General features: G+C 40.9%; 1 protein-coding gene across 2 annotated transcripts; it reads right to left on the bottom strand.

Moving 5' to 3' along the window:
- Positions 1-532: 532 nt before the first annotated feature.
- SLC35F2 (solute carrier family 35 member F2) lies at positions 533-18,962 on the bottom strand. Of its 2 annotated transcripts, none has more exons than XM_085216257.1 (8): positions 18,740-18,962; positions 13,470-13,645; positions 12,781-12,908; positions 7,519-7,678; positions 6,110-6,266; positions 5,264-5,316; positions 4,474-4,628; positions 533-1,852 (listed from the first exon to the last, which is right to left on the bottom strand). In XM_085216257.1, the coding sequence occupies exons 1-8, from the start codon at positions 18,865-18,867 to the stop codon at positions 1,634-1,636; spliced, it is 1,176 nt and encodes a 391-aa protein (XP_085072383.1). In that variant the 5' UTR covers positions 18,868-18,962; the 3' UTR covers positions 533-1,633. The 2 variants fall into 2 exon arrangements, with proteins under 2 accessions (XP_085072383.1, XP_085072384.1); XM_085216258.1 differs by lacking the exon at positions 18,740-18,962 and adding an exon at positions 17,796-17,819.
- Between the last annotated feature and the right edge of the window lie 1,969 nt (positions 18,963-20,931).

Here is a 20,931-nt window from a genome sequence, read left to right as displayed (position 1 = left end):
ATGTAGGCATCAAAAGTTAGGTACAGAATACTACAACTTCACCCAGACGGCCTCTCCCAGGTATCCAATGCCACCTGATCTTCAGCTTTCTGTCCAGCTTCTGATGTACAGATACTTATAGATGCACCAACTGAGGTGCCTTAATCTATCAGCAGAATCTAACCCAAACTGTAAAGCAAGAGATAACTGAGCCTAAATGCTTTTCACAAAAACATCAGTACTTCATTACCCTTCCACGCACCAAACGCTCAGTGAAAAGGTGATGTCTGTTGCTTTAGTATGAGCTGAATAAACATTTGCTGTTGCTGAATAAAATGGAGTAAGATTTTTGATTAAACATTTTACTCAAATGAACTATACTAAAAGCACACAGTCTGTGTCATTTGATTATCACTATCTTCAGGAATTGACATGTTTACTCATTATCATAAAATTCTGTCATTAAAGAAATCATTGGGTAAAGAAAATAAAATAATTTTAAGCAATTAAAAGAAATTTGAACTTAAAAAATAAATAAATTGAGAGCCAACTCTTCAGCTGCTGAAAACTTTATTCACTGTTACTTTGCACACCTGAACTGTGAAGATTTATACAAAAAAATAAAGATCCTTACATTATTTTACTGATGTTAAAATTGCAGCTTCAAGTATTTTAATCATTTTGCTGAAAATATAAAGAGAGGGAGGAAAACTACCAATGAATCTTCTGAAAGCACCTAACCTTTTGAAGACTATCATTACTGTTGCAATGAGGATTGGCTAAAGCCTTAAACTGTTTTATGAAATGCCACTTGTATTCAAATCTTTCTGCAGAAATGTGTCCCATTTCAGAGAGAACTTCGCCAAGAAATGAACTTCAATTCAAACTTCTTTTGCTGTCTCATCCAGAAGAAATAAAATCAGTTCTTATAGAACAGAGTACTGATTTTGTCTCCACCTAGTAGGAGTGCACCAAACAGCAAGCTACTGAGAGAAAAAATTACAAACACACATATGCAAGCCGCCCTTACAAATAAAATAGAAAATAAAATACTTGTTCTCTGCAGCAGCCCCAGCTGCAACAAAGAATGCAGCAATATGAAGAGACAAACATTAGCTGGAATGTAAGATGCAAATGCCTCCAGTGGACAAATAAGGTCCATCAGCACATGGAAGGTGTGTGCGCATAATATGTCTTACAGCACTAAATCCCATGAGTGGCTCCTGTAAGACACCGAGGGTTCCTGGCACTGATGTGGGAACCATGCAGCCCTCAGACGGCACCTTGCAGATTTAGGTCCCTAATGCAATATAAAGCATATCTACTCCATTTAGTGACCTGAGAACTTTCTTTGGCTTAGTTTTTCTCCCCAAGCATTTGCTGCTAAGCTAATTAAGCATTTAAAAATAACAGTCTCTCACCTTGTAGGGACTCCACATAAATATTACTCTGTCTTCTTCGAAGGGCCAGATTCTCTGCAGGAGAAAATCGATATAGTTTCACTGATTGAGGATCTGGCCTTAAAAGTTTATTCAGTGCATTAAAAAGAGCCCAGAACAACATACGCTCTGGCAGTAGAACAGTTCTCCAGATTAATATTTGAAGGAAATTTTGGCAATAAAATAAAAGTTCTGTTTTGAAATGCTGCCATTTTTCAATCAGTGCTGACCACCACGGATTCTCCTCTCGTAAACTGTACGGTTAGAGCTGGCGTTTCGCTGTCATTTTCATCAAGCTTCAGAGCAGCATTGTCCAAGCCAGCACTGTGTGGCTGTGGCATGGTGGTGGGCTCTGCAGTCTGAGTTGGAGTTGAGCAATACAGGATGAAGCCCACCATGATGATGACAAAGGACAGGATATAAAGACCTGAAAACTGGCAGAGGAAAAAGATGTGTTAAGTCTTTTGTCATGCAAAAAGGTGCAAATGCTACCTTAAGAAGGCAAAAGCCACCCTTTCTCTTAGACATATTTTAATAAACTTTATCACCATGCTCTATACTCAAGTCTGGAAATCAAAATTCACCAACTCTATTTACCGATAAGCTGCTGTTTTCCTCTGCGCCTCCTCCTCAACACTGTTGGGCAGGGAATATCTATGAATCTCAGCAGAAAGAACAAATGGCCCTAATTGTAGTGATACCTAAGGGAAGCTTTTATACATGTGAAGGTTAGAACGCTGCTCCCCAGAGAATTTTAGTTATCACAAATATTTTACCTCCTGGCAAGAAATGAACCTTTTCCTCCTACTGCAATTCACCAAAGCATCTGTCTCTCTGCACAACTCAACCATCTGCAGCGCCAAGTAAGTGGAACCAAAACTGGTTTGCTCCCTACATCCAGCAAGTCCTTGAAGAGAAGATGACCATGGCACCTTCTACAAGGTGGGTGTCTGTGTGCCTTACTGCAAGTGAGTAGTTAGTGTGTGAGGTAAGGTCACAAACTGCTGAGGTATACATCAGGCATTTGATTCACTATCACTCACTTGCCCGTTCAAAGTCTAACAACTGCCAAGATTCATCCATCTTGAAAGGAAAATAAATGCTTTCTTCATAATATCAGATTCAATAATACAAAGTGCTGAAGTTATACGCAGCCAAGAACACTTTTCATCAAGTTTGTTAAGATCTTCTTCATTGCCGTTGCCAAACCACAGATTAAGAAGTGGGATGATGGACATAGCGCATCTTCAGAGAACTATAGGATTGTAGCGGTTGGAAGGGACCTCTGGAGATCATCTAGTCCAACTCCCTCCTAAAGCAGGTTCCCTACAGTAGGTTGCAATACTTTATACTTTCAACACAGCTTGCCAAATTCCAAAATGTACCCAAATCTCATCGGCTTCCAAAGATTTCCTTGAAAAATATGTTATATTAGTCAAGCAGCAAAGCTGGATGAAGTGAATGGAGCTGAAATAGCAGTAGACTGATCCAAAAGAGACTGAGGGAACCAAAATTAAGTCACTTCAAATCCTAGCTGGTAATCATTTGGCTAGGAAATCCCTGGAAATAACCACACAAACGGAAAAGCAAGCTAAAGCACCCTGACCTTGTGATATCTGCTCTGTCTCCTTCAGTCTGTGTCACAGCACCTGTAGAGCTTTTCCAGGGTAGAATCTAAGGATGTGACTGAATATCACCACGCTTGTGCTGGGAAATTCACAGTCACTGCCAGACCCCTCTCACAGTGAGCACAAAGAAGTGGCTGCACTTGATGCTGATGCTTCCAGAGACTGTTGAGAATTAACCCATCCTTGAGCAGATTCTGATTTTAGTCCATACAGGTCATATCCCTTTATTCAATACCAAGCTGAAAGAATACTTGAGGTATTATCAAGGACTGTAACTCCATCTAGCATCTGCATTTTCATTTCACTCTTTGTAAAGGAGTTTATACAACATAAACATTTGAAGACCTTAGTTAACATCTCTTGAGGGCTGTGGCATTATTATTGCTCCCTTTTTTGGCTGCTTCATTGTTTGTAAACACAGGTGCAAGTTTGTATTTTCCAAAATATATTTTTGGAAGTGACTCTGAAAGGACATTTTTAATTCTTAAAATGTAAGTACAGTTCATTTTCTACACTCATTTATGATGGATGCTCTGTAGTTTTGAGCAGATTGGAGCAAATTTTGGAACCCAAAACATAGAGGAAAGCTGAGCTAAGAGTCTCTTGAAAATTAACATCTAGCTGTCATTGGGTCCTACCATTCCAAAATTGGTTCTCCATGATGCTGAAGAGAAAGTAACCACATACAAATTAAGTATCTTAAGCAAAGTTCACAAGCTTCTCATTAAGCCCCTCTAGTCACTGAGTGACTGATTTAATTACTCCAAACACTGTAATTTGCTATGTTCCCACAGTGATTCTGGATGGAAAGTGTTGGGTGGGATGAAATGTTTTCAGCACTGTCATTAAGCTTGAACAAGCACTACAAAAAGTATTTCAAAGTGCAGAAAATGTAATTGCCTTTTGGACAGCAATCAGAATAATATATTTATCTGCTTTTTTTGCTTTTTTTCAGTTCCTTTAGTCACTCTTCAGCAGTACTAAGAACTTGAGTCTTCTCCTTGTTATGTTTCTAATAAACACATCACATTTTTAAAAGAAAATGTTGATTTATGGAGATCAAGCCAAACTGCTACTCTTTCAGAAGAGTCAGATTCAAACACTTTCTTTGGATGCTTGCAGAGATTAACCAAATCAACCACAGAGCTCTGCACAGGGAGTATGGCAAAAACTCTACCATTTACCTTGGGAAATTATTATTATCTTTCAATGAATACACATCCCATGAAGCGTGAAATTGTTCCTAAAAATCACTTAACTGCCTAAGGGTGCAATGCTAGGTAATTAACTGTGAGTCCTGACTGACATCTGTCAATGATGACTGATACAGAAATTTACAACTGCAAACAATTGTTCAAGGGCTCGTAAAATGTTTTATCCATATTTTTGAAATAAAAACATTAACTATAGTGAGAGAAATTACTTACTTTATAATAAAACAAGAAGAGTCCAAAGAAAAGACTGTAGAGGTCTGCAGTAAGAATGCCCAAGTTGACCGAGGTTGCACTCGTAACTTTAATCACTACTGGCATGAAGCTGTACAGCCCAAACATACACAGGGCAAATACTATGAACAGTAATGCTGAAAAACAAAATGACAATTTACTCCTAATGCAGAGAATAATAATCTCAAAGATCACTGATATTCTTCAGATGTTTCAAAACTCTACATGTTTATCTTTCAGGATAAGGACTGCTAAAATATAAGGAAATGTAAATTTAAGAAAAAAGCAACAAAAGTACTTATTTTCCAAGACCACTCAGTATTGCAAAAATGATTGTATCTATGCAAGATTGTGCTTGTTCTTCCCTAGTTAACACAGCAGCTGTCTGAAGACATTTAGAATCACGTTTCCTAATAACGTGCAGTTCTGTTAAGATCGAAATGAGTCACAAAACCAGTTCTCCCAGTATTTCACGTAGGAAAGACAAGAGAAAAATGTTCTTGCAATGTTCCAAGGCCAAACATGTTTGTGATTAAGTGAGTTGGACTTTTATACGGAAAATGCAAAATCTGAACTCAAATTTTCATGTTCAACCCAGCACATCTTGTGTCTTTGCTGAGCACTTCAAAGTTTACAGAGAATAAATTTGTGACAATATAATAAGAACGTTGCTTAAAATTCAGAGAAAGAAAATGAAAACATCAGCGTGTCAAATCTAAATGATTATCATTTTTTCAGTGTTCTGAAACACATCCTTTTTCTATACACATACCAATTTTCCAGTTCCATTGAATTTTCATTATATCCTTATGTTCCAGAATGGCTCTAGAATTAGAGAAAAGATATAACAAGTAAAAAAGAAATAAACAAACACACCTACTTGTGTTCAAGTAGATAAGTAAATGAGCAGAATATATAAGAAACATTTTGATTTGCAATCCTCTAATTTATGTTTTAAATGTTTTTGAATGGCACTAACTCCAACATCTAACAAGCCTGAAAAAAGACTTAAAAACTAAAGTGCTTGAAAGTCAAGAGCACTTTTATTTAATTCTTATGCCTTCTTCCCAGACTTTTTCATCCTTCAGAGATTTACTTTTATTTCATATACCGTTTGAGGAAATCATTAACTATAATGATGAGAAATGAAGAACATAAAATTCATTAGTTAGGCTTAAGTGCATGTGGTCTAGTAGGGTTATTTGTAACAGCATGCATGGCTTCACTTTAAACCAAAGTTTAATACAGAAGACCTCTAACAATTACCTCCTAAACCTTTCCACAGAGAAAAGCCACTAAGAAATAAGTTCCTGCAAGCAGTCCTCAATGTACTGCATGTCCTCATGAAGGTCAACAAAATGGAAAATAAAGCCAACTATCATATGTATTCAGTTGCAGGAGTTGAGCTTTAGAATTGCTGTAGTAACAGCAGAACAAACAAAAAGCATATAAAATGAATGCTGACCAGCAACAAAAATAAAATTCAAATAGAAATCCCATGTAGGCCAAATGGACAGGCAACAAAGAATTAATTTAACAGTAATATAATTTCATTGAAGACAAGCAATCATCTGTAGAATAGTCTTAATTAGTTTTAAAATAAATATTAGATCCTTACAGCTGCAGACCGCTGATAATAGTCCCAAACAAGCCCACCATTCCTAGAAACTCGACTCTGCTCAGATTTTTCACAATGTATTCCTCACTCACATTAGATATGGCATACAAGGAAGCACCCAGAAGAACTAAGATATCTCCAATCACCACGTCACTTCCTGTACAGAAATATTAATCCACAATAAGGGCAATGCTGCAAACATTTTTTTAAAAACAAGTTTCCTTAAATAGACAAGCAAATGTATCTCTACTATCTATTTTCTTAGCAAGCAGGGGGTAAGGAAATGTCTATGTGCAAGTAGGTTGCTGGCTGACCCTGCTCATACCTCTGGCATAATCTGGAAGGAGCTGAGCATGACACTTACCAAGCCACTGCAGTACAGTGTGGTCCAGTCCTGCTTCTGCCAACATTAGGCAGAAAAACTGGAGAAAAGTCGAGATTAGAGATGCTCTACACTTTTCTGAGTATCACCCCTGTTTTTGCTGTAAGGCAAAAATGCATCTGTTCATTTGAGTGGCACCTGGATTGAGTTTCAGGTTTACGGCAGATCTAAAGTAGGTACTCTAGATGGGTGGTAGCACGTGTCATGTGTGATGTGTGTGTACCACGTGAGTGGGTCTCCCTGTAATACAACCGTTGTCAATAAATGCCATCACGGATCAGCCGTTCTGCAAGACAATCGCTGATGTTTAAAACCTTGAATTGATTTCAAACTTCCTTCCCTAAGCCAGTTGGCGATCACTGCAAAGATATAGCTGCAATATGAAGGTAACCAACAGTAACAACATGCAAGTCACTGAGTAATGCTCAGGTGCCCTGCAGGGAAAGAGCATTTGTCTCCCTTAGGGCCAAGATATTTGTGTCACACAGAATTAAAGCTTAACCTGAATTTATCTTTCTACCTTATCTAAAGCTGAGGTCCCAGAATAATGCCAAAAAGGCTTAGCTTTACACTGCCTGATGATGGTAATGATACTTTCCTGTCCTGCTATTTGAGCACATAGAAAATTGCACATTAGAAAAGTCTGCTCATAGGCTGACAGAGTGCAAATAAGATAAAGCCTGTAGGGAGAGGAGGCATCTTTTCTCAGATCATCTCACACATGAAATGAACAAGCCTTCAAGAATAAGGCCTTTCATCAGGTCTGATAAACAGCAAGGAAATTTAGCATCAGCGTTTCCCTTTTAACCCGTTTATAAGCAAAGAAAATCTCACAGTTCCTCATGAACTAGTATCTCCTCAGCCACGACCTTCCTGGACAAGAAATTCAAATAGCAGTGTGTTTTCTTCTTTTTTTAAAAGAAAGCTACACCCTTCCCCCTGCATTTGCTTCTCTTCCTCCTTTGCAAGTTAGCCTACTGTGGAAGCCACAACCCCATTTTTCCCTGCGCAATACAGAATTCCTTACCTTCACTGTCCTGCCTCCCTGCCAAAATGTCAGCACCCACCATCGTTCCGACACCCAGCAAGCAGACAGCAACCGCAATGAAATGGATCAGCCGGTACCTTGCACGGAGAATGAACCAGGACAGAGCCATCAGCACAGGAATCCCAAAACAATCCAGTAGCTGTGTGCAGAGAAATGATTTTGATTAGAAGGCCACTCCAAATCTGGATTTCTCTATCCTGAAAGAAATGCTCTGGTTTTTATTTTCCATCACAACCAGATGCTACTGAAAGACACAAAACAACCCTTGTGGATTCATTTCAATGCAGGACGGATCACACCCACATTTTACCATAAAATGCATGTCAAAAGTGAGGAGGGCCTGGTGGGGCATTGCCTCCAGGAAGAAACTCACTAATCTGGAAACTCTTGCAGTGATGGATCTAATCAATCCCTGCAGCTTCACAAATTAGTGCTAGGACATTGCACTGAAGCCACGTTGCTTCCTGTGACACCAGTACAAGGAGGTTGTTCACTGACTCTTCCTTTCTTCCCCTCTATGCTTTGTCTAGCTCATCTTTCACTCCTCCTCAAATCTGTGATTAAAGTTTGGGGGTACATTTACACAGTGTTAAAATCCGAAAGTGCTGAAGGATACAGATGATCCAACGTCACACCAAGGCAAGTAAGGCAAAAATCTGCAGGTTTTTGCTTTCTTTTTTTTTTTTCTGTCTTCAAGTGGATCCTACCAAAAAGCATTGGTAGTGTGTTGAAAGCCATGTGCAAAATTGGTGAAAGGAGAACAAGATAAGAAAAGCAGCTTCTTTAAGTCACCTTCCCAATCTCCCAGTTTCCTAAAATTATGTACAATTTTCAGTTCATTACTCTGCTAAAGCTGACTCTCAGTCAGAAACAGGTAATTCTGTGATTTGTCCATGCCACAACAGCAAACACACACAAGAGCAGGAGCACAGAAGCATTTTGGATGTGTTTGCAGACATTGCCCTGAGCAGATTTTAAGTTCAAGGATGTCTGCACTCCATGGCAAGCAGTGACACTGGCTTCTGTTTCCTTTCTTCATTACTACCTCCCTGTGTGTTCCTAAAATCTTATACACCTGCCTCACTCATGCTATACTCATTTTTCCCTTGTCGCAGTGGAAAAAAATAAACAAGAGTTAGCTGTATATTTAATGCAGAAAAATGAGTAGCAGCATTAAATGGACATAATGTTCCAGAATAACCAAATAATATCAAGAACATTCAGCTAATCATAATTGGTTCAATATTTAATTAACAAAATAGACGTTGTTTCCTAATTAAGAAAATAGACGTTGTTTCCTAATTTAAGAAAATAGACATTGTTTCCTAATTTGACTATAGAAAAATGAAGTGGATTTTCTGACCTGCCTCAGTTGAGTGCCGTACATTAGAGATTAGTTTACAGCAGAACATGTAGTTAGCCTTCCAAAGTCTGCTCACAAAGTAGTCTTAAACCCTTAAAACCTGGCCTCCTAAAATCAGTGCAAAGGATGGGGTCCACGTCACTAGGGCCACGGCAGAGGCATTACAAATAAAGGCAAGAGCCAGCAGTCCTTCCTTGGTCAGCTTTTGCCAGCTTCTACCTACCACCATACTCTTGTGCTCATTAGTTCAGCCACTGCCCATAAGGATTTTAACAAAATAGACTCAATAAAGCCTTGCAAGCTTGAACTGTCATAGCTACAAATATTAAAGCCTTACCAGTACAGCATTAAAGAGGTTGTTACAGATTAAACCCTGACGGTGCTCTCTAATCCTTCCACCTATTTGTCTCTGTTCTTTGGACTATTTCCAGCTTGTCCAGCTCGAGAGGTCTGCATAAAGGAACAGGCACTTGTCCAGGCTGTATTGTCAGACCTTAGAACCACACAAGTTGTAATACATCGTATCACGTATCTCAGGGCAACTTCACTCTGTTGAAAAAGTAATATTCTGTGAGCTTCTGCACTTTTTTCTATCTCATCTTTTGTCTGGGCTCGAAGCACAAAACAAAGAAACAAACAAACTTATCAACAACAACAAAAAAAACCAGTTGTTTTTCTGGCACTTCCTCCTAATTTGACTTTTTTGACAAGTATCAAGAAGAGTCATTTATCTGTTTCACCAACAAGTATGGTTCAGCTCTCATAAATCAAGATTTTCCACTTCTGTTTTGAATCAATTCTGAACATGGAAATGTATACAAAAGCACAGAATCTTAAACAAAGATTTCTCTGAAATAGAAATTTCTCTGTGAAGAAATACTACAAAAATACTAATTAAAAAAAATGTTTACACAAAAACACATCTCCCCAAGAGCAGACATCTCCTCTGTTAATAAGTAAGCTTTTGCTTCTCTGTTTATTGAGATGTTACCATGCAGCTTTCTAACTTCCAAGCAGTTTTCTAACTCAAACAGAGAATGGAATCAAAACCTTTGGGAAAAAAAAATAATTTTGATGTAAGGAAGAAGTAAATAATCAGCCATGACTTCTTTTGGTAACATCAGATAGGAAATTGCTGCGTCCAGACCAATAACTGTTGTAGAACTACAGCATCCTGGTTAGTGCACTTGCAGCCACCACATACAGTCACCAAATGATGACGAGCACACACACTGGCAATCTGTTTCAGGGGGCAGTTACACTCAGAAAAAAACATATCTGATTTCCGCGTATTGGATCTCGCCTTTCTTTCATCTACCACATTACAAAGCTCTTTGGTAGAAAATGCTCTCTTCTGTACAGGATCAAGATTAAAGAGGTGCAAAACAGAAGCACCATCACAATGAATTGTGTCAATGGAACTGTTTAAAAGAATAAAATTTATTTATGCAGGCTTTATGACATTTATGACAGTACTGTGGTACTGACTATTATTATCAGTAGAGCTTCAGCAAACTCACCTTACTCAATTCCAGCCTGTATTTTTACACAGGGGAAAAAAAATCCACAATAACATGTTGATTTTGACCCAAGCCAAGCTTTGGCCACACTGCTTCTAGGAAGGTTTTAAGTGTAGAGTGAGTAAATCATTAAAAGATGTTTTAATACATGGTTAATCAATTATCACGGACTGCAGGAGGTCATTGGTTTGTTATAACTGCTGGCTCCAGCACTAAAGCTAAACAGCTCACCCTGCACACTATCCCCCATGGTTCCCAACAGGCAGGTTCCTGCTAAACGCCACGTGCCCAGCCTGGATTTTCTCCTGTAGAGGTTCATACTCTTCCACAAACTGATATTCTACCTATAAAAAAAATTTCTCCACCTGAATTATCAACAGAGAAAATGCTAGTTGTGCCTAATAACTTTGGCAACACAAAACCATAGCTGCACCACTTCTAGTTTTGCAATGAAATACGTGGTCAGACAGCAATACAGCCACGTCCTCCCTCCAGCCTGGAGCACACCAGCACTGAGGAAGTCTCAGCCACAGCGCAGCAGGAGTTCCAGCCGTGCACCAAAGTCTTTTCCGTATTTACGGAGAAAGGGAAGTTGCCATCCTGATATTATCTCTAAAAATTTCCCCAACCCTTCCCTGCAATGCTTAGCATTTCATAACTAAAGGAAAACCAAGTGCGTTTGTTTTTTTTCCTGTGTTTGTGTGAAAACACATGGAAGTTCCTTGCTGAGCAGAAACCTACATTTAAACAAAAAGGTAAAACTAAGGGGAAGCTCCAGCCAGCCAGCATTTTTGTAGTACTTAAACTGTGTTCAGGAAGGTCTTGAATACTCCTGCTTTGCTCCTACACATGCTGAGCTTCCACTTACAGCCACTACTGAAGCCAGAGGCTCTGAACCACAGATTCTAATGTAACTGCAGAAGGGCTGGCTGCTGACAGCAAACGCCTTGCATGGGAGCAAACTGCAGGCTTTTTTGTCTTGAATCCCATTTCAACCCAGTGACTTCAGAAAATGTGCAAGAAACGTGACTGCAGCTGGTAGTTACAGCAAATTCACAATCACTGAACCGGCACTTGAAGCACCAGTCTGGAGGTTCTCACATGCACATCCAGTAAATGTTTGAATCTGGCAATTGGACTCGATGACCCACTGTACCTATTCTTTCTTACTATGAAAGATATCGTGGGAACAGCTTTACCACTTCTGAGAAGGATCAAAGTCATGGCTTTTTCAGCTGTAAAGTGTATGATCAAACAGCATCTCAATGATCAGCTTAGCTTGATCTTGAGCCTGAAACATGCCATTCTTAAGTCTGTAATTTCTGAGGCATTATTTGTAAGTAAATTAAAGACTTAATGAGCCATAATACATAACTATGAAGTGGCAATGCGACAAGAATAACCCCTAAGGCACATTGCTGTTCCTTCAACAGTACAACACTACTACAGCTTTCTAAAGGGAGCCTACACCACAATGTTTATTGCTTTATAGGTATTTCTTTTAAATATTAACTTTTGTTACTTTGACTCAAGAACAGTGATATTTACACATTCCTTTTTAACTAACAGCTAATTTTGTATGATACACTATGCCTTTGTTTAGGTGAATGGGGCCAGGGCATGATCCACAAGTCCATCATTAAAAGCAGGCATAGGCTGCCACCTTCTATTCTTGCTTCAGCACTGCCTCCCCTCCCTTGTCCTGGCAGCCACAGTTCATGTCTGTGGAGCATGGCAAAAACTGCCACCACAGTTCTGCTGCTATTTTAGAACAGATGTGCAGCAGTGCAGCAATGAAGTACCGAGCACTGGCACTGCTGAGGACATGACTGTTGACTGATATTTTGGCATACTGACCTCCCTCCCATCTCACAGGGAGCGTTCTGAAGTGCCACAGCCAAAAGCCATAGTGTTGGCCCCTCGTTGCATGCTCAGAAACACCAGCTGACTTCCAATATGTCCTCACATCTTGCAAAGCTTCCCACTGCTTCCAGGCTGATCTACCTCACTCCCATCAAACAGAGCTCAAGCTGAGCCAGTCAGTGTTATCCGGTCCAAAATCTTTACACTGTGTCATGAAAAAAAAACCCTGAGTGGTTGTCAGCAAACTCTTAGAAGTGCTTTATATCAAAATAATTGGAGTTCAACTCAAGAGTTGGCAATGGGTAATATCAGCCAATTTTCTCCGCTTCCTGGAAATGATGCAGGATGCTCTTCTCTGTACTGCAGAGAAAATAGATATTGAAAGGCTTTTTCAGGTTTAAATAGCTTCCATGTCTGTCCTATGAATCTCATTTCAGAAATGAGTCCAAAACCACAATCAAAGAAGCAGTTCAAAATAGAGATAGCAGTCCTTACCTGTACGCTCGTGAGAGTCGTGTATTGGTAGGCTTTTACAATCATGTAATTGGCCTCAACATCAGCCAGTCCCAAAAAAATATACTTCCACCACCTCTGCTTCAGAATTTGAAGAAGACTGTCACCACCTGTTTGGAAAAGAACAGCAGTCAATGTGTTTCTTTCAAATCAAATACTGCACAGGAATCTTTCTTTTAAGAAGTATAAGTAATACTGTGATGCTGAATTTGGGTTGCCTCTGCTTAAGGAAAGTATAACAAAAGTAAAATATAGCCAGGGAGAAGACCATAGAAATGGTGAAAAGCACAGACACTGTTTCAAAGATATATATATATATATATATATATAAATTAGGAATGTTTAAAGAGTAAATTAATACAGTATTATAACAATATTAAACAGGCTCTTGCTAAGAATTTTTTTTACAATGCCGATTTTCCCCTAATATGACACAGGAATTGAAATAAAAAAGAACAGTATAAAACGAATATGAAGTGAAAGCACGTTACGTGCACATTTAACAATGCAATTCACTCCCACATGTTATTGCAAGGCAGTAATTTCAGCAGGATCTTTACAAACCAAGTAATTAGACCAAGTATTGAGTAAGTTCTGTAGTTTCAAACTGTAGGGGAAAAAAAAAAAAAAAAAAAAAGGAAGCAGAATCTTTCATCCCATATTTTACATACCAGTCCTAAATGCCAGCATTGTTGTATAAACTAGAAGAAGCAAAGAATAGTTGATAAAACTCTGAAACATTGGAGTATTCACTTGGTACTGTTCTGCCAGGTACTGGCTTGTAACAGCAGTCCCGCAAATAAACAAGGACAGCATCTGGCCCAGAAGGATTGTTTTCAAAATATGCCTGTAAATATGAAAGACAACAAAGTAAGCTTAGAATTAAACATTCAAATTAATTAATTATTTTACAGGGAAAAAGCTATTTTATAGATTGGTATTTCTTTTTTCTTTTTTTTACTGCCTATCGATGTTCTTCCATTTCCAGCAAGCAGCATATGTGTCCATACTGAAGGTCTCGACCACATGACAGCCAGCAAAAATTGGTAAGGCTGGTCCAAATCAGCTAATAAAGACTGCAATACACCTGCAAGCATCTCCACTCAACTCAGCTAGGCAGGTTCAGCCCAATGATCTATTCTCATCACATTTCAGCACGCGCATTCTGAGTTACACCTCCTGTTCTCCACTGCCTCATCTCAACTTTGGTCATCAGGAATCTGCAGTGTGAAGAGTGGCACAACAGTTATCTCAGAAGACTCGAGCCTTTGCAAGTGAGTTGATTCTCTAAGATGAGCAGTGCTATGGAAATACAAAAACATCAATACTTACTGTGGATTTTTTCTGCTACAATTTGTTACATTCTGGTGCAGCTGATGATGGAGTTAGGAGCACATTTGTGCCAACAATCATGCTAGCTTCTAAAGTGCAATTCACAGCTAGGGGAAAAGAAAAGCTCATGGTCTTTCAATAGCAATTCCTCACATAATATGAAGTGACTAACCTAGGTGTCCCTACACAGAGAGCCATGCAAAGCTCGCTGTATGTCCTTTTCCTGTCACTGAAGCTATGCAGTCCTACCACCTTACTGCCTGCACACTCACAAGTAATGTACAGCGAAATCACCTCAGGGCTGCATTGCCTGTGTGGGTCTGTCCACCTCTAATTTGTTTACTCTGAAGACTACCAATGACAATTTATTTGGCTGCATAACACAGCAAATTTGTTGCTACGGAGTAATTGAGCAAGGAAAGAGCATCTCATTAGGATTCTACGTCTATCCTGTGCCCACAGCCCTCCAAGTGACAACATAGGGCAAGTCATTCCAGACACACTACCAGAAAGTAATACTTGTTTTTTTTTCCAACGTGTGTCACTTGAATGTAGTAATAACCAGCTAACCCAGCTATAATGTGCAATGCAGCTACAATGTGCAATCCAGCTGCCAATGTCATCTGCATGAAGGGCGTGCTCTGGGGAGTCAAAGCCAACTCAAACCATGCCTCCCTTTGGATGCAACATGACTTCTTTGCACTGATTGAAATTCAGCTGCATGAAATTTATTTTCAGTTCAGCCTGATCTCAGAGTTCACCTGACTTTAAAAAAGCTACTAAACACATTTTTTTCCAAACCCTCTTAGATGAGACAGCAAATCTCTGTGAGTCCAGCGGTACTTCACTTCCAAGACAGACAAGTACTACATTTTGCTACAGCTTGCCTTGAGCACCCCAGTAACGGTGCACATCCACACTGTAAGTTTATCTTCAGACAACCTTGTAAGACTCTGTCAAGTGTGAATGCCTCCTTCTGATGCGTGAACAAGCAGTCTCATCTTTAGCACTTTCAATGCTGAAGTAAGGAGAGACAATATTTCCCATGTTTCAGCTCAAATTTTTTCGTGGCTACTTTGTAGCACAGTATTAACTGTACACACTGCTGTAAAGCACACCTACATAAGGAGTGATTGCTGACAAAAAGAAATAAAAAGCAAAAAAAAAAATCTGTGAAGCTACTCTACTTCTGTAATACTGGATTACTTTTTATTCTGGCAAAGATCTGACTGTATCACTTGGTGAACATATGAGCAAAGATTTGGCACACATCCTGGCCATTCCTTCTGACTGATGCAGAAATGTTTTTTTACATTCACCTGAAGAACTCAGGCCACCTAGCACCATGATGAACATAACACAGGCCAGCTAATTTTCAAAGATGAGATTTCCCTCCTCCTTCCAGGAGGCTGAACACTGTTCCCAGCTCTCCTGTTGCAACGCCGTAGGCAATGAGGGGAGAAGCCTCACTACAATATGGAGGAATAACGTGGTGAACAAGAGCAATGGGAAACATGCTTCCAGCAGCAGAGACATGACCACCCTGCAGGCCTGGGCCTGTTCAATATCGGCCTCAGTTGAGTCAAGATGGTCAACACTCCCACAAGCTCTGCAAGAAGCAGCCCTCGCATCTCCCAAACACCTGCACTTCTCAAAAGCAGAGGTCTCCATATGCAGCATTTTGGCACACTGTATAATAATCATGCTCCGGCAAGAAGAAAATCTGCTGCCACTCAAATCTACTAACAATTGATCAGCTTCAACCACCACTTACCAAAACCAGCCTGGTTCTCAATAGGGCTGACCCTCAGCTATCCTAACAACTAAGGTTCTCCAGCTTAAAGCACTCAAGGAATTATATTCTCCCATTGTTACAGTGGGAAGAGCAGCAAGCCCAGAACCTGCTCACTTGATGGCTGCCACATCAGCGATTGCCACATGGTTAATGTATGCCAAGGCACTCCTACTGCATTCCCTTCCACAGCACTGAAGGCGAATGCAAGGCAAGGTAACTCTCACTGCCTCACTCTATTTTTCTCCTACTCACAGATTTTCATGCCAAAGCGAGTTTCTTCAAACCAAGAAACCAAGAGCACATTCCAGTGCTCAAGGCAGCAGTTCAACACGGTAAGGCTACCCACATGGAACATGTGCTCAAGTGCTTTCCTTGTGTTGTATGAGTTAAGTGCCCATCAAATTTACACAGCAAATTAAATAAAACACCCTTACACAAAGTGCTTTGTCCTCTGCCAAATTTCAGAGTAAAATTTAAATCCTATTGGTTACATTTTGCAAGACAACTTCTTATCAGAAAAATGCATGCAAGACATCTGTTTCCATTCACTTCATGATATAGCTATTGATTAATGTGATTCTTATTAATAATTCATCAGGTTGGGTTTTTGTTTTTTTGAAATATTATTAATAATTAACTCTTCCATGCTAGAAATTGGTCTTTCTTTTTTAATGCATTGGCAAGGACTAAATCAATCTGGACTCTGATGACACAAAGTGGTCTGAGACAGCCTTTTAGTTGTAGTTTGTTTTTTTGTTGGTGATGTGGGGTTTTTTTGGCGTTGCCAGAATTGTTGGTTTTGTGTTCTTTTCTTGGGAAGTTGTTTTTGTTTTGCTGGGGTTTTTGTTGTTGTTGTTGTTTTAGCTTTTTTTAAACCACTTTGCAAGTGACTATTGAGTTATCACCTCACCTCTCCCTTTAGAATCACAGACTGATTTAGGATGGAAACAACAGCCTAAGATCACCAAACTGAACTGATACACTGTCAGGCCATACATCCTATCCGACTATTCCTGTAAGAGGCTGAGAGACATTTTGGAACAAGTGAAAACATGGCACAATGTGTTCCATGGTCACTGCTGCTCCAGCTACTTGGCATACAGCTTTTGGCATCATGAGAACACCAGGCTGGTGGCTCTGTGGCTCCAGGTGAAACACAGAGGAAAAACACATCAAAACATTAAAACATATTCAGTTCATAGATGAGGAAGTTCAAGAAACTCTAATAGGCCCACTGCTAACAGTTTTATTGGTTATTATTTTAATAAACTCTGTAATTTTAATGTGATTTTTTCCCCGCAAAAAAAAAAAACATTTTTCAGAAACTAAAAGTTTTATTGATGTCACCAGTTAAACACCAATATGTAAAGCCTGGCAACACACTTCATACAGAGCATTTACTCACATTTCAGCTTCAGCTTCTGAACACTTCCCAAATGAGAGAAACAGAAAGAAGAGAGACCACTTTGTTTGAACAACCTTGCATAGTTATGTGAATTGGTACAGGAAACACAAGTGCAAGATGAAGCCTATTTCATTATTACGAGGAGAAAAAGGTTTTTCCAGTGTCAAGCTTTTCAGTGTTCTGCTTTGAAACTGAGGTCAATTAATTTGTAAAAGGCAAGGAACTGGAGTGGGAAAATAACATCAAAGTCCGTTTAGTCTGCTATATGTGTTAAACCTTTGTATGACTCTGGCCTCTAAATCTCAAGTGGCTGAGCCTCCAACCACCTGGGAAAAAAAAAAATTAAAACTCAATTCAGTAGCATGGAGAAGCCTTTGGAGAAGACAGCCAGAGCCCTATTTTCTTTGAAGCAGCATCCAGACTCAAACAATACAGCCCTCTGGCAACATCTGGCAACACCAGTACCTGTGAGATCACTGAGCAGTTCCTGTTAGTTCCATCTTGTATTTTGAAGCACTCCTGAAATGCAGGAGGAACAGAAAACTTGTAACCAGAAAAAGAGAGACAGATTTCACCCTTCGGAATAGGTCTGTACTCGACCAACACAAATCCCCACACATCCCAGCCATCGCACTCTGGATTGTAAGCACGATGCCGGCAGGAGCAAGCACTTCCTTGTTAGCTGGGAATGCCCGGTGCAGTGCTTACCTGAAACCATGTCCGAAGCCCACAGAAAAAGCCTTTTAAATTGACACTTATTTATTTTCTCCCTCAGAAGCAAACTGAATTTGTAAGTGAATGGCAGCTCCCGAGGGTTGGGGGCAGGAGACCATCTGCACTCACTAAGGCAGCGCTGACTAATGCAGGGACACGTGCCATGCCTGCACCGCTTGCTTTCCTACAGTTTTTCCGTGCTTTACCAGCGCTGCCGCGCTAAGTGATATACATCAGTGGGACTCAGCCCCGAGCTGATTCCAGAGACGAGAGGAAGGGGAACTCTGTCCTTCTAGACTCCACACTTACTCTCAGCTATTTTGTTCCGCTACCTTCTTCCCTCCTGTTTCCCCTTCTTTCTTTGCCACGAAGTTGACAGAGACGAAAACAGAAAAAATAATACTAAGCCAGAATTGCTAGGATTAAAAATAAATAAATAAATCACGGTGCATCAGCGGATACGTGAGCTGACACCCACAGCCCCGCAACCCCGCACACCACTGGCTCGCTGGGCGCCCGCCGTAGCTCCGCACACGCGGCAGCCGGAATCCCTCCGTTCCCGTTCCCGCCCTCACCTCCCCGCCCAGAGCTCCCAGCCCATCGGCACGAGCGCAGCGCAGCCCGGCCGCGCTATCGAGCCCGTTCCCCCGGATGCGAGTCCGGCTCCACGTGGAAGCAGCGGGCCGCGCACTCACCAGGTGCACAGCTTGTCGCCCAGCAGCGCCAACAGCCGGCGCGGAGCGGCAGCGGCGGTCCCGGGCGGCGGCGCCTCGGCCGGAACGGCGGCCCGAGCGGCATCCTCGGTGGCCCCTGCCGCCTCCATGGCGCGGCGCTGCCTCAACCTTGCGCCCGCCGCGCGGGAATGGAGTGAGCACCGCGGTAACACGGCCCGGCCGCGAGCGGAGGAAGGGAGGAGCCGCCGCCTCGCGCCCAGCGGAGCTTTGTGCCCGCCGAGGGGCCGCCCCCGGGAGGGGCATGCTGGGCCCGGGAGTTCCCGGTGCCTCGCTGCCGTAGCGAGCCTCGGCCCCCCTGCCGTGGGGCGGCCCGGGTCCCATCCTTCCTCAGTCCCAGCAGTTACCCCAGACCTTCACCCTTTGATTTTTCTCAGATTTCTACAACTTGAGCTCCTCCGGACTTTCAGTCCCCACCTTTGGTGACGAGTGCCACCCCTGAGGATTTATCGTGCTCGGGTGCCCTCACCCACATCCTGGCAAAAAGCACGCAGCTTTTTGTGGAATTTTGCACGATGTTGTTTTAGTGACTGACTTTTGATGACACCCTACCTACGTCACAGGTGATGGACTCAAACCCGAGGTTCCTAATAAAAATGAATGAAAAAGAAGCCCTGCTGTGACTCTCACAAGAAATCAGTCTGTCGAGATTAGCTTCAGTGCTGTGATAGTTATGAGTCAGGTAACGCTGGTCATGCCTTTCCATAATTTAGAATGCAAATAAGATCGCAGGGCCGAAGCAGAAGTAGCAGACATTGCTTATGTTGTCACAACTGCTCTCCACAGCAGCGGTGCTATTCTCTTTGCCTCTCATGGTGTTTTTCACACATTGGTGATCTGCTGATTCTCCAGAGGTGGGAAATGAGTCTCTGGTGCCTTTTGCCTCCAGTCAAGCTCTTGTCTTGGAATTGCTCAGCCCAGGTGGGCTGTGTCTCACAGGTACATTTGTTAGACTTTGGGACTAAGTTCAATCCAGAATGTGATAAACTTTGCTGAGGAAGGTTTTATGGCCTGTGGATAAGCACAGCCATGAATGCAGAAATACCTGAGATATCCAAACGTGACTTTGCGTTAAGGCAGCCCTGCTTCAGGCTCCTGCTTTTACCACGATTCTGTGTTCACCTCAGGTGTGACCACCTCTGCACGTTCTGGGATGTTAGCCATATGGCTGCCTTGAGCCATGTGCCAGCCATGCTGGTGGCTCCAGGGACTCCTTCCATGCAGCCCAGGAGCTGGCAGTACGGCTCCCTCCTGCTGCCTTACCGATGGAGACTGCTTTTGTTTAGAGAAGGTATAAAAGTATTAGCACAGCCATACAAATGCGACACAGCCATATCTCCTATCTTCATCTGCTCAATGTCTGCAGCCAACCAACTCTCTTCCTCTATGCTACTTTTGTAATTTCTGTAATGGTCACAGGTAAAAAGCAAATAATTTTTAAGTTGACAGCATCTGCTCTAAGTAAAGTGAAATGCTATACTGCACACACAGACAACTGTATATTACTGCTTTCTGCTTTTATTTTATCTACAAAAGGAAACACAAAGTATCATGGGTGAACTTAATCTGAAACTGCTGAAGTGATTCCAAATAGAATTTCAAGCAAGCAGAATTGTGAGGATTTTTTTTATTGAAAGTATTTATACCACTAGAGGTCCTCCGTGGTCAGATTATGATTTCTACATTTTTTACTATAGATCTTTAAGAGTGCTAAATACAAAGATTACTGCCTACGAAGAAATTTATTTTCTGCACTATAATATAATCTTAGAGTAGCAGTGATTTTCCATGCTGAAGCTTTTTATGGTAAAAAGTCGAAGGATTTTTTCAGAATTTTTAATAGAGATTTTTGCTTTATTTTGAAATAAAATGTCATTTTATTTTTTAGTTCAACAATTGCACATGTAACATTTCAAATTTTTCATTAATTTACACTATTTCTTCACCATAACTTATTTTCTCTTAGAAAAAATAAAGATTAACCTCCCAAATCAGGATATACATTTCAAACAATAGAACAACATAGAATGCAGATTTCGTCTGCTGCTTCATGATTGTCTTCTTACTTTTCCAAGTCAAAAGCCAGTTAAATGTTTGAAAGCTGCTTGGAAGAACTGTGCAACCTTGGGAACTTGAGTAGTAGGACTGAGATTAAA

The sequence above is a fragment of the Meleagris gallopavo genome, chromosome 1 (assembly GCF_905368555.1).
Source record: "Meleagris gallopavo chromosome 1, MGAL_WU_HG_1.1, whole genome shotgun sequence".
NCBI classification, from domain to species: Eukaryota; Metazoa; Chordata; class Aves; order Galliformes; family Phasianidae; genus Meleagris; species Meleagris gallopavo.
Note: the sequence above shows the minus strand (reverse complement) of the source record. Positions and strands in the feature narration are given on the sequence as shown.